At 37.8% G+C, this 14,067-nt stretch overlaps 1 protein-coding gene across 2 annotated transcripts in view; it reads left to right on the top strand.

The window, feature by feature from the left end:
- The window catches only part of GRIA4 (glutamate ionotropic receptor AMPA type subunit 4), a 289,331-nt gene that overhangs the window by 226,389 nt on the left and 48,875 nt on the right, over positions 1 to 14,067 (top strand). For both annotated transcript variants that reach the window (XM_065405354.1, XM_065405361.1), the window contains exons 11-13: positions 2,751 to 3,121; positions 6,085 to 6,283; positions 12,182 to 12,429. In XM_065405354.1, coding sequence (XP_065261426.1) covers positions 2,751 to 3,121; positions 6,085 to 6,283; positions 12,182 to 12,429 — 818 coding nt within the window. The remainder of the gene's footprint in view (positions 1 to 2,750; positions 3,122 to 6,084; positions 6,284 to 12,181; positions 12,430 to 14,067) is intronic.

Here is a 14,067-nt window from a genome sequence, read left to right as displayed (position 1 = left end):
ATTTTAATAAAACATCCATCAATGTAGTCAGTGTGCTGCATCAGCATGACCTCCCTACACAAGATCTTTTACTTTTATAGGAGAATTTTATTCCAGGTCTAAATTAACAAATCTAGTATCAGAGGGGTAGCCGTGTTAGTCTGGATCTGTAAAAAGCAACAAAGAGTCCTGTGGCACCTTAAAGACTAACAGATGTATTGGAGCATAAGCTTTCCTGGGTGAATACCCACTTCGTCACTCACGAAAGCTTATGCTCCAATACATCTGTTAGTCTTTAAGGTGTCACATGACTCTGTTGCTTTTAACAAATCTAAGCAACCTGGCATAATACAAACAGGCTATATGACAGCAGACAGCATGATAGATTCTTCTTTTTCATTCATGAAGGATAACCATGCATAGTGATTTCATCTTTTTTGATAGAATGTCTATGCAGATCCACTGGCCAAAACATCCCAGCGGGGGCAAGGGAATAGTCCAAGGCTGCATCCATGAACTACAGTGACCCCTGTACAAAGGCAATGCTAGAGCTCCACGCCTGGGGATTGAGGATCTATTCCAAATGAATCCCAGAGAGATTCCCTGTACAAAACTATTCAACTCAGGCTTTGCATAGGGGTCTGGAATTTGTCCCTATGGGGCTTTTCTATGCTTCCTGTGGGAAGAAATAACTTATCACCAGCTCTATCATACTTGACAGGTTTCAGAGTAGCAGCCGTGTTAGTCTGTATCCGCAAAAATAACAGGAGTACTTGTGGCACCTTAGAGACTAACAAATTTATTAGAGCATAAGCTTTCGTGGGCTACAACCCACTTCTTCGGATGCATATAGAGTGAACCATATATTGAGGAGATATATATACACACACATACAGAGAGCATGAACAGGTGGGAGTTGTCTTACCAACTCTGAGAGGCCAATTAAGTAAGAGAAAAAAAACTTTTGAAGTGATAATCAAGATGGTTCAGTACAGACAGTTTGATAAGAAGCAAGTGTGAAAATACTTACAAGGGGAGATAGATTCAATGTTTGTAATGGCTCAGCCATTCCCAATCCCTATTTAGCCCTGAGTTGATTGTGTCTAGTTTGCATATCAATTCCAGCTCAGCAGTCTCTCGTTGGAGTCTGTTTTTGAAGTTTTTCTGTTTTAAGATAGCCACCCGCAGGTCTGTCAAAGAATGGCCAGACAGGTTAAAGTGTTCTCCCACTGGTTTTTGAGTATTATGATTCCTGATGTCAGATTTGTGTCCATTAATTCTTTTGCATAGAGACTAAGCAATGCCCCTCTGCCATGTACATTGGCCAAACCGGACAGTCTCTACGCAAAAGAATTAATGGACACAAATCTGACATCAGGAATCATAATACTCAAAAACCAGTGGGAGAACACTTTAACCTGTCTGGCCATTCTTTGACAGACCTGCGGGTGGCTATCTTAAAACAGAAAAACTTCAAAAACAGACTCCAAGGAGAGACTGCTGAGCTGGAATTGATATGCAAACTAGACACAATCAACTCAGGGCTAAATAGGGATTGGGAATGGCTGAGCCATTACAAACATTGAATCTATCTCCCCTTGTAAGTATTTTCACACTTGCTTCTTATCAAACTGTCTGTACTGAACCATCTTGATTATCACTTCAAAAGTTTTTTTTCTCTTACTTAATTGGCCTCTCAGAGTTGGTAAGACAACTCCCACCTGTTCATGCTCTCTGTATGTGTGTGTATATATATCTCCTCAATATATGGTTCACTCTATATGCATCCGAAGAAGTGGGTTGTAGCCCACGAAAGCTTATGCTCTAATAAATTTGTTAGTCTCTAAGGTGCCACAAGTACTCCTGTTATTTCTATCATACTTGTACTTATTAAGGAAACAAGAGAGAAATTTAGGCCAATATCTTATTTTCTCATAAACCAAGATATACATTATTTATTTTTATTAAGTATTCGTGCTAGAGACTCACCTAGAAACCCAGTCAGGATTGGAATTTCCAATATAAACATACTAGATCCACGTATTCATGTGTTCGTCTCAAATTCAGGTTTTCCCCATAAACTGTAAAGGTGGTGAATGGAAGCACCACACTTTTTCATTTCCATTCCTAACATGCTGCCTTTTAACATGATCTAAGGTAACACCAAAAGAAACGTATGAACGCCCTGATCCTACAAAGACTTAGGCACATACTAAACTTTACAGGTTTAAATCTTTGCAGCATCCGGGCCTTAATTTGTTTCTTTCTTTCATTTCTATGTTTCTCATACTATTTGGAGTGCACATTGGTATCATTTATTTGCTTCTTTTCCTGCAGGAGGGATCATATCAGACAGAAAATTTGGTTATAACTGACTATCTCTGGTGGGTTTGTAGACAGAACTAGTACTCTGCACATTTGGTGGGGATAGCATGGTTATAATTTTGTTTTAGGTTTACCTGTTTTTTTACTTCTCTTACTTTAGCAATCGGGGTGATGCCTCAAATGATCTGTTTTAGGGTTTTATTCGGCAACCCATCACCATAGTATCTGAGCCTTCCACATTATTTGTACACTGAATTATCTGTATACTGCCTATAAAAATATAAACCTGCATTTTATTTTAATAATAGATTGCATTAATGAAAAGAACACATAAATAAACCTAACAATGTGCTGGTGTTAAAGCTGTAATTTTGGAATTAGCTGCTTAGATGATTTTATAAACCAAATTCAATTAATCTATGCATCTATATTTCTTTTTCTTCTAGAAAGCAGAGATTGCTGTTGCACCTCTGACCATCACTTTGGTACGAGAAGAGGTCATTGATTTTTCTAAGCCTTTTATGAGTTTGGGGATATCCATTATGATAAAAAAGCCCCAGAAATCTAAACCAGGAGTGTTTTCCTTCTTGGACCCTTTGGCGTATGAGATCTGGATGTGCATAGTCTTTGCCTACATTGGTGTCAGTGTGGTCCTGTTCCTAGTTAGCAGGTTTAGCCCATATGAGTGGCACACAGAAGAGCCAGAGGATGGGAAAGAAGGACCCAGTGATCAGCCTCCCAATGAGTTTGGCATATTCAACAGCCTCTGGTTTTCCCTGGGTGCCTTTATGCAACAAGGATGTGATATTTCCCCAAGGTTTGTGTCAAATCTTTTAACTTTTGCATTTTATCTTCAACACTGATGATGCTGGGGTGCATAAATTCTTCCTTCTCTTCTTTTACTGGTGGTATGTAGAAGTTCAATGTTTGTAGAGTTTTTCCATTTAGAAACTATAGAGTATTAGAGAAACTGCTTAGAAATTTTATCACTATTGGTACTTTTCAGACTTCAGTGTAAATAAATCAGGAACAGTTACTTATTTTCTCAGCTGATAACTTGTACGCATTGGGGCAATTCCACTGACTTCATTAGAACTATACAAGTACTAAGTCTTGCCCATTGTATCACAGTAGTAACAGTGTGCCGTTATGCTGACTATTTGACCTGCGTGAATGAATTTCCTCGTTTTGTTTCATATTAAATTGTACAGTCACTGCTTGCAGCGAATCACTGTGTATAAGAAAGAAAATGTTTTTAGTGACTGTTTCTGATAAATACTATATAATTGCCAAACTTAAAGAGTTGGACCTGAGCAACCAAACTTCTGCGGGAACTTTTATTTGAATCACTCACCACCAGCTCATTAAACGTTAAGGCCAATTTTTTCCCAATGTGGATGCCTAAACTTAGCATTAACAGTGGGATTTTCAAAAGTGTTCTGCTGCCATTGAAGTCCATGGTAGAACGCCATTGATTTCAATGAGAGCAAAATTAGCCCAATGATGAGCATTTTTCAAAATCTCACTCTAGAGGCAAAATCATGGATCCTGGATCACATATTCACTTTGCAATCTAAGAGAAATAGCCAACTTAAAAATGCATCATCTCTTTACCATTTAAATACCTTTGTTTTGTTTTTAAAATGTGGTATGGATTTGTTGGTCAAAATCATGGCCCAGAAACAGCCATCTTGTTAGCAGACATTATGAAAACTTAGAAAGTTCTGCTCAATTCAACTATATTCTTCCTAGTCAATTTCTTAGCCCTTTCTTGGGCAGACTTCCACCTGTGTAAAATGTCAGCAAAAGTGAGTGTTGGGTTTCCCAATGGGGACAACCTAGTGGCAAGTACATAGGATTTGGAATCAGGAACTTCCAAGTTCTCACCTTGTCTCTGACACTGAATTCTTGTGCAGTCTCGGGTAAGTCACTTAAGGTAAAATTTTCAAAAAGTTTCTAAATGACTTAGGACCCTAAGTCCCATTTACAAAAGTGATATAGGTAATTCAAAGCCTTTCTCATTGAAAAGTCAATGGAACTTGGATTCCTAAGTATTTACATCCCAGATTTAAGTGTTGCTGTGCTCAGCATTGCAATGCCTCACTGATTTAGGAACATCAATCCCTTTTAAAAAGGAGATTTAAGTTCCTGAGTCAGTTAGGTGTTGCAATGCTGAGCACAGCAGTACCTAAATACATCTAAACATTTGGGCCTTAGTCACTTTTGAAAATGGAAAAGTTCATTGAAATCAGTGGTTGTTAGGCACCTAGGTGCTTTTGAAAATCCCAGTAAGCACCCAACTACCTTTAAAATCTGGCCATAAATTACTTATGTGTTTTTTTAAAATTTACCCTTTGGCCTTAGTACTTCAGCCTCTACTCAGATACGTCTCCTTGAAGTCAAGTTTTGCCAGAGTAAGGACTGCAGGATAGGCCCATTAACCCACGTACTTCAGATTTCTAATCAGATTTCTAATCTGTAAAATAATGATAATCCTTCTTCATCCAACCTCATAAAACTGTGGTGAAGATTAATGAAATAATATTCTCATTAACAGGAGAATATTCACTGTTAATATGAAAAGTATTATATACAGTACAATGTGAATATTATTCAACAACCAAACATGCTTCTGCTTGTGGCCTATTCAGGAGTCAAAGCCAGGTTTCCAGAGGTGGTAGAACTAATTCATTGCACCACCTAGCTCCCAGAGCCTTTCTAATTTCATATTATTATGTTGTATTTTAAGGCAATGTATATGAAATAAAACAGTATGTATCTCAATTTTGTTTGCTACACTAAATAAGGCTGTGAAGAGTACAGTTTCCTTTCAGAACATATGCTTAGATAACACACAGAGGAGGAAGGATGATATTGTGCATAAGGCAACTGAGCAGGAGATATAAGAGCTGGGTTCCATTCCTGGCACTGCCACAGACTTCTTGTGTGACCTTGGACAAGTTACTTAAACTCTCTGAGCCCAATCCTGCTCCCTTTGAATTTAATGACAAAACTCCCTGACTTCAATGGCAACAGGAGCAATCTTTTTTCTGCCTGTTTTCTCATCTGTATAATTGGCAAAGTATTTACATCAGAGAAGTGGTGTAAGGCTAAATATTCATTAATTTTGCACAGCATTTTCCTCAGATGACAGGTGGCACCGAAATGGAAAGTATTATTTATTACTTATTTATTGTCAATATTCCTGTTGTTATTATGCACAGCTTCTTAAATAACTACATGAAACTACGGGTTTTCAGAGCTGCGGGAATATGTACTCGGGTTGTTTTCCTATAAGTGGAAAATTACATATAAGTGGCAATCGTATTCTAATACTACATGCAACATATTGTACACTCACGGGAGCTTGGGGACTTTGAGTTTTGTTTTATATTTTAGAAGGAAGAATAGAGCCCACCTTGCTTTACTATTTTCAGTCTCCAAAAATAGATACTTCTTGTTACAAATCCTGTATAGTGTAGTCTAGCAGCCATTTCCTGTATTAAAAAGTATCAAGAGAACAACCACTAGAGAGCATTCGCAATGCCTTGTACAAATAGCACTGTTTATATAGTGCATTTTAAATTCTAGGCCGCATAATCTATGAGGGGAGTGTTGTTATGAAATATACAGTAGTATATTAAACTTATAAAATCTCACACCCATTGACTGTTACTTATTAATAAATACCCAGTAATAATGATATCTCTCACTCTCTCTTTCTCTTTCTCTCCTTGACATAAGAGATAGGAAAATGTGCATTATCTTATTCATGTTTAGATCCCTCTCAGGTCGCATTGTTGGAGGTGTTTGGTGGTTCTTCACACTCATCATTATTTCGTCATACACTGCTAACCTCGCTGCTTTCTTGACTGTTGAGCGAATGGTCTCGCCCATAGAAAGTGCAGAAGACCTTGCCAAACAAACCGAAATTGCATATGGAACACTGGACTCAGGGTCAACAAAAGAATTCTTCAGAGTAAGTTGACATGCTTAATAAGGGCCATCCTCCCTACAGACAAGTGTACGATGAAATGTTCAGAATGCTGAAATAATGTTCCTTTACAAATAATTATGTTGTGGTTTGTAGCTCCTGCAATACTGAGGTTACAATTTTTACCTCCAGCACCACTTGTTGGCATTTGCAGTCATTTTAATTTGTGGAAAGCTTATTGATCTTGACACATCAGGCAAGGGAACAGCCCTGAGGGACGGTGGAACCAGAGATAATTAGAGCAGCATTGCACTACTGATTCATCTCAAGCTACAGTACTGAAATAATATCCAGCATTGAATGAGCTGTGATGATGATAAGGAGTCTTGCTGTTTTGCTTCTACCTATAGGTTTTGCTGGGGACTCTTTTGCTGAGGGGAGGCATATGAAGCCTGGTGACTGGATAAAAATTTTACTAATCGCTGACTTACATAGAACATGGAAAATGTGATGTTTTTGTGGGTTTGGCGCATTAGAAAACAGCATAAATGACCAGTCATATGAATTTGTTGTGTGCTATCTCTATTGATTAGTTCATTTTCATTTGCTTTCCTATATCAGTGTGGTAGGGATGTATTGTTCTCTTCTCCCAGCAGTTTGGAGGCAGAAAGCACTGACATTACCAACAGTACATAAGAACACTGATCGCTCCTTCTGCTTAGTTTTCTGTCTCTAGCAGTTGGAAGTACAGCCCAGTTGGCTGAACTGGTATAAGTCTTAGTGTTTTTACGTCGTTTTTAGCTAGACGTTGTTAGCCAGTAGCCTCATCTGAGATTAATTAAATGCCAGGTGTTAGCTAAAGTTCATAGAGAAAAGATGTTTTCAGTAGAAACAAGGAGTTGGAATGTTGTTGTTTTTCTTTTCATTAAGTCTTGTTAAAAGGACACTGTCAAACGCTGGGATGTTCCCCTCTTCCCTCCCCCCAACCCCCTCAAAAAAAAAAAAAAAAAAAGACAGACCATTGGGCTTTGTCTTCAAACTGAAATCTCTCAACTAGGTATACATTTTTAACAAAACTTAAATGTGGTTCCTAAATTACTGACAATATCCCTTTAAGGATTTGACATAGAATCTGCTAAGCATTCCTAACATGTCTATAGTTAGGTATTTTACCACAGGAGATGCATGGAGATATTTTAGAAGACTTTGTAAAAATGTTTTAGTATTATTTTACACCTGTACTGTGTACATCAGTATGGTAGATACCTTATTGAACATAGGGCTAGAAAGGTCCCTGACTCAGAGATTTTACAATCTGGGACTCTGATCTTGCAAACACCTATTCATGTGTTTAGCCTTATGTGCAATCCATTGTTCAGTGTGTGTTACATGTCCCCTCTGTACCCACTCCATAGAGAAGATGGGTCTGTTACAACTTATAACTCTGGATCTGGAGGTTGGCCAAGATGGTGGCTGTCACATACATGGGGGCTTGTCTGGGATTTGAACTGCTGTGATCCTGTGATGCTTTAGATGAGATTCCTTTGTCCTGAGGCAATGTGTAACCCTCTGACCACTATGGGTTACAAGGACTCCTTGGTGCCTGAGCTACAAAGTCTGGCTCTTTAACTAACTGCTGAAGAGTCATGGTTCTAGTTTTCCAGGTTCGATCCCTGGTGTAGACCAAAATGATGACCATTGCATGTGAGTAGTTCCATTAACTAAGCTAACACAATAAGGGTAATTAAAATATATAAATGGCTGAGGAATAAGGTTTATATATTCTTAATAGTTCCCTGTTATTTTTTAATATACTTCACATGCCCGTTGTAAAATCTCACTTCTTGTAGGCAATGCTGCAGAGTGAGTGTATAGGGATTTGGAAAAAAAAAAAAAAAAAAAGAATGGGACCCTTTTTCTGAAGCTTCCATAACACTTTGACAAACTGCAATTTTGAAATAATGAGGTCAGCTCCTTTGATATATGGATGAGCTACCAATCTCAGCCACAATACTTTTGTAATTTTTTTCTAATCATGCTGTAAAGATAACTACTATATTGTGCTTTAACTCTGTATTCTATGTAAATAACAATAGCCATTTTAAAAAAGAAATAGCATTTTTGAGTCCACCTGTGGTAAACACCATTCTTTCACTTTAATCTTTGAAAATTAAAAGAAAAGCAGCAAGATCAACTGTGTCTCAACATTCCCTCCCCTCCCCCTGTATTTTAGAACATAAAAGCAAACAAGACAAAAGTAGCCACAAAAACTAAATGTAACTGCACATATAAATGTGAAGCTTTAACAAGCACTAGGCTAGCTGGAGCACTTTGTTTAAATCATGTATCTAAAGGCTTATCTTCAAAAGGGTTCTGATCTATGCAATGTTGCCGTGTCTATTGCTAAAAATACTTAACAAGAAATATAGGAGAAACAATAAAGTATTTCCAAAGGGATGCAAACATCTTCACTTAAATGTTTTACAATACAGACATTGAGATCCAGCCTTGATACACATTAAAGGAAAACCCCACCTGATTCGCTCAGTCCAGCATTCTAAAAGGTTAGAAGACAAAGAGCACTTCTCATCATTTTGGGGCTTCATGCTGTTGGTTACCATTTTATTAATAATTACCATCTCGATGAAAAATGATCACTCATGACCCTGACTGTATGGGGTCCAAATGTCAGAAAATCTAAATTAATTTGCAATCTGCTTTAGTTTTGATTGATCAGCAAAGAGAAAAAATGTTGTTTTTAAAAGTCAACTTAAAAGAAAAACAGAGTTCCTTTCTGACTGTTCTTAAAGCTGGCTGGAAGCTGTGAAAGCTGAACGTTGAGAGCAGTTTGCTCAAAGGCAGAGAATTAAATTTCAATTGTCTTGCAGAAAAAAAATCCTATATGAAAGGTAGCCTTGTCAAGTATGAGAATTCAAACCTCTCACTATTTCCTTATATTATAATATGGAAAATCTATTGGCTTTCTGTCTGGTTTTCATTCTAGTTTAGCTTATACTGTATATTGAATGTTAATGCTGACAGAATTATTCAGCTGAAAGTTTCAGGCTTGACAGTGTTTCTATATAGATGAGGACATGTTAGAACTTCAGTGCATTCTGTTGTTTGCCTGGTGGGAGAAGGAAACTGAATTGCGAAAAAGGTTTTTTAAAAAAGACCTTCTTTAAGAAATGTAGGCCATGATTTGCTAAGACAGAAGAATGAAAATTTTACCTTAATTTATTATGTTTTAGTTTTAAGAGAGAAACCAGTACACTATATTTCCTTATCAAGAATCTAGCACTAAACACTTCAGGAATGATTGGGAAGTAGAGATAGATAAAGACACGTCAGCATTCTTGATATGGCGCCTGATTCAGCACTGCAGTACTCTAGTTTTATACCACTCTAACTGAAATCAGTGGAGTTACCCCAGTGTAAAATAGGAATAATACAGTGGTGAATCAGGCCCAGATCCTGCTCCCTGTTACACAGGTATAAATGCAGAGTAACTCAATAGTTATCATTGTTTAGTCTGCAGAAGAGAAGAATGAGGGGAGATTTGATAGCTGCTTTCAACTACCTGAAAGGGGGTTCCAAAGAAGATGGATCTAGACTGTTCTCAGTGGTACCAGATAACAGAACAAGGAGTAATGGTCTCAAGTTGCAGTGGGGGAGGTTTAGGTTGGATATTAGGAAAAACTTTTTCACTAGGAGGGTGGTGAAGCACTGGAATGGGTTACCTAGGGAGGTGGTGGAATCTCCTTCCTTAGAGGTTTTTAAGGTCAGGCTTGACAAAGCCCTGGCTGGGATGATTTAGTTGGGAATTGGTCCTGCTTTGAGCAGGGGATTGGACTAGATGACCTCCTGAGGTCCCTTCCAACCCTGATATTCTATGATTCTATGGTTTATGGGCACTATGGAAGTAGTATGAATTGATACCAGGGTAACAGCAGCAGGAGCTGGTTCCATGGACATGACTAGCTGTGTAGGTATTTTTGATGGTTGGAATTTTTTAGCTGTCAGTATTTTTTCCATAACAGGATAAAATGGAGTGCATGCACCAGCTGAAAAAAATGAAGAGATTTTGTTAAGCTCTTACACAAGGCATATTCATGAGACACTTGTGGTAAAATGCTGTTCACTAGCAAACACTGATAAATGTTCCAGCCACAAAGATGTTTCCTTTCACCATTCTCCTGTGCAGCTGGGACATTGTTCTCTGGCCACATTACTAATACAATTATTCAGTAATTGGTACAGATGAATACTTCAGGGAGTTTTTCTTTATCTTCTACAGAGTTTCTATACTGACTCTTTTTAAGGTAAATCAATTTAAGTGAATATTTAATTCCTTAGTTCCATATTTTCTTGTAAAATCTCTCCAGTTCCACCCACTCTGCCTGTCATGGAACAAGGTGCAAGGTGCTGAGAAACCTCAACTCCCACTGAAGTCAGTGGGACTTTAGGACTGATTCAACATCTGTTCCTATTCAGAAAAGCACTTAAGCACATGCTTAAGTCCCATTGATATAAGGTTAAGCACATGCTTAAGTGCTTTGTTGAATATGGATGCACATAAGCATTTTGCTACTTTGAGGCCTGGAGGCACTCAGCACCTCCCAGGAGCGCTAGTACCTTGCAGGACTGAGCACAAAAACCTAATTCTGCTTCAATGAGAACTCCTTTCAACTTGTACAAGAGCTGGATGGAGCCCCCTAGAAACGTCTAGTTTCACTAAAAGGGGCCTTCTCCTCCCATGCCAAAGAGGAGGGGAGAGCTGGCGTTTGTTCAATAAAAACACTGATTGATGTATAGCTGCCAACATTTTAAAAGTTGTGCATTATCTAGGTTTGAATATATGTATCCATGTTGTTGGGGAGAGTAGGGGAGTAAAGGTAGGTGGCTTTTAATTGTACATGTTAAATATGAATGGCAAATATGCAAAGCCTTATTCCTGACAATAGAATTTTTCTTTTTCTTTCTTTCTTTCTTTCTTTCTTTCTTTCTTTCTTTCTTTCTTTCTTTCTTTCTTTCTTTCTTTCTTTCTTAAGTTTTAGATAATTACAATAACAAAAAAATACCATCTTTTCCCACCTATAAGGCATTATCATTTGTAACTGTGCTAAGCATTCACCAGGGAGACAGATTTCCAAGTAATCTACAACAAGCTGTAAATTTATCATACATTTCTGGCTGAGGTCTGCACCACTGGTACAATCCTGAGATGATAGGAGGAAGGGCTTGGTAGGCTAAGGGTCACTGATATTGGAATTCTCTCTCCCACAACACAAACAAAAGACCAAGATGCCATGTCTTTGAGATCAAAGCTCAATACACCATTTTGTTTCCTTTTTAATAGTGTGTGTGCACATCTGAGTTTTGTTTATACTTGTTTTTAGTGTGGGGTGTATTCCAAAGTAACTACTCAGCCTTTACTCAAGCAAAACTTACTGAAGGCAATACGAGTTTTGACTGAGTAAAATTGAGCATTAAAATTGAGGAAGGCCTTCAAGATTTTATCCAGTATTTGTGGGAGGCCTGTTTTCTTTTTCTCTTTCTCCTGCTCTGTGGATTTTAAGGGATATATTGCCCATTTGTAAGTTTTGGCTTGAATTTTCAGTCACCCTAAAATCTTTTTACTCTGCTCTGGAAGCGAAAACTACCTTTGTGTAGCTGAGACTTCAGGCCTATGATTGCAATTATTTTATTAAGGCTCCCAGAGGCTACAGGGTGCCTAAAATTAAAGTTTGTTGTTATTATATTATTGTTATTTACTGTTTCTTTTAAAATAACCAAAGCACTCAAGGAACTCTCTTGCCCAGGTAAAATTGTCCAAAAACCGCTGGTGTGAGGGATCAGCTTTGATCAATTGTACATTGAGTTGTGGTGCATTCGATGCCTCAATGTCTATGGTGTATCTAATTTCTCTTTAATTTTCTCCAGAGATCAAAAATAGCAGTGTATGAAAAGATGTGGACCTACATGAAATCGGCAGAGCCATCAGTGTTCACTAGGACTACAGCTGAGGGAGTAGCCCGTGTTCGCAAATCCAAGGGCAAGTTTGCCTTCCTCCTGGAGTCCACCATGAATGAATACATTGAACAGCGAAAGCCGTGTGACACCATGAAAGTGGGAGGAAATCTGGATTCGAAAGGCTATGGAGTAGCCACACCCAAGGGTTCTCCATTAAGGTGGGTGGAATAGTATAACAATATAACATGTGTTGTTATAGTATTCCACCTTCCCTGATGTCCCTGATATAGTTCTTTTTGTGTTGTGTGTGAACATGGTATGTTATGTTTTCTTTTACTCCATTTCATATTTTTGATCAACAAGGAGGTAACAGTTTCCAGTAGTGATGTAGATTTAATAGCTATAGTTGACGTATCTTTCAAGGCCATATAAAAACCAAACTGGTTGAACACTAGCTACTTCGTCAACCTAAACAAATGTTAACAGCAGCTGTTCCAGCTCACCAGCTTATTTCACCAAATTCAGCCCTAAGTTTCATAATCTCAGTAACATTCCTACATTTTATGTTTTGGTTATTGACTCTGGCTGCTATTTTCTAGATAAAAAGCTGCTTGTAGCATCTTATTTCAAATGTCAACATTTAGGAGATAATCAGTACCAGTGTTTAATTTATTAAAACACCTTCTTATCTAGAAAAAAAAAAAAAGCTAAAATTTGGGTTTCTAGCATTATGCATTTCAGGAGTTCCTTCAGACTCACTACTACTCACATTTACATGAGCACTCTGAAATTAGAAGATAAAATTATTCCAAAATGACTTTAAAAGGAATCAGGCTTATTCAGTCAAATAGGAGAATTTCTGGCTTACAGGCAAAGCATATTTGTTTTTTATTTAAATCTTTAAGTTAATAAAATTGGAGGTGTCAGATGTGTGGTAAAATTGGAAGCATTTTAACACGCATCTGATACCTCTAATTTTATTATCCTAAAGATTTAAATAAAATAAATGTTACCTGCATGATCACCACTCTGGGTTACTTACAAGAGGCTCTGATGAGGCAGATGCATGGAAGAAATTAGGTGGGTTGAAAGTGAGAGTTGCAAGGAACAAAATAAGAAAAGTGTGTGCAATCAATGGTACTAGTTAGGAGGAAATAGAAAAGAGAGCCACCTGTCCATATGCCTAATTTCCATGTCTACAAAGAAAAACCTCATAATTGGTGTAAAGATAATGGGCCTGATTCTGAACTCACTGGTTTTACACCATTTTAACACCATTGACTTCAGTGGGGTAACTCTTGGGTTACACTTGTATAAGTGGGAGGAGAATTTGGCTCATTTTATCCACACCAAAAGGAAAACAGCAATGTAATGTGAATTAGAGCATGCTCAAGGAAAAATAAGGCCAGTTATTTTGGTGCCCAGATATGAATTTTGGTCCCTGACTGTAGATACCATCGAGATTTGAAAGTTTGGGCCTTTGCAACTAATGGAGTGGTAACAGAAGGTAGCCTAGAAGAAGATAGAGAGAAATGAAAAAAGAAAAATGTTAATAATAAAGAAGGAAATGGTGGAATGTCATGGGGTAGGGGCGGTTATTAAAGTTAAAAGGCAATAGAAATGGGAAAAGCAAAAGCAAATTCATTATGTCAGTGTATTTTTGGGATTCATAAGCCAGAGATATTTATTATGTGTTAATATCTCTTTCTCACTGTTTCAGGCAAACTACAGCTACGACTGCTAGGCAGCACTGCAATTATGACTAAAGCTTGCATCTCAAATAGTAGATAAATACCCACTGATGATGTACCCTTGCTTTACTATGCCAAAGCCTGAGCAAAATCACTAGTATGCAT

Source organism: Emys orbicularis, chromosome 1 (genome assembly GCF_028017835.1).
Source record: "Emys orbicularis isolate rEmyOrb1 chromosome 1, rEmyOrb1.hap1, whole genome shotgun sequence".
Classification (NCBI taxonomy): Eukaryota; Metazoa; Chordata; order Testudines; family Emydidae; genus Emys; species Emys orbicularis.
Note: the sequence above shows the minus strand (reverse complement) of the source record. Positions and strands in the feature narration are given on the sequence as shown.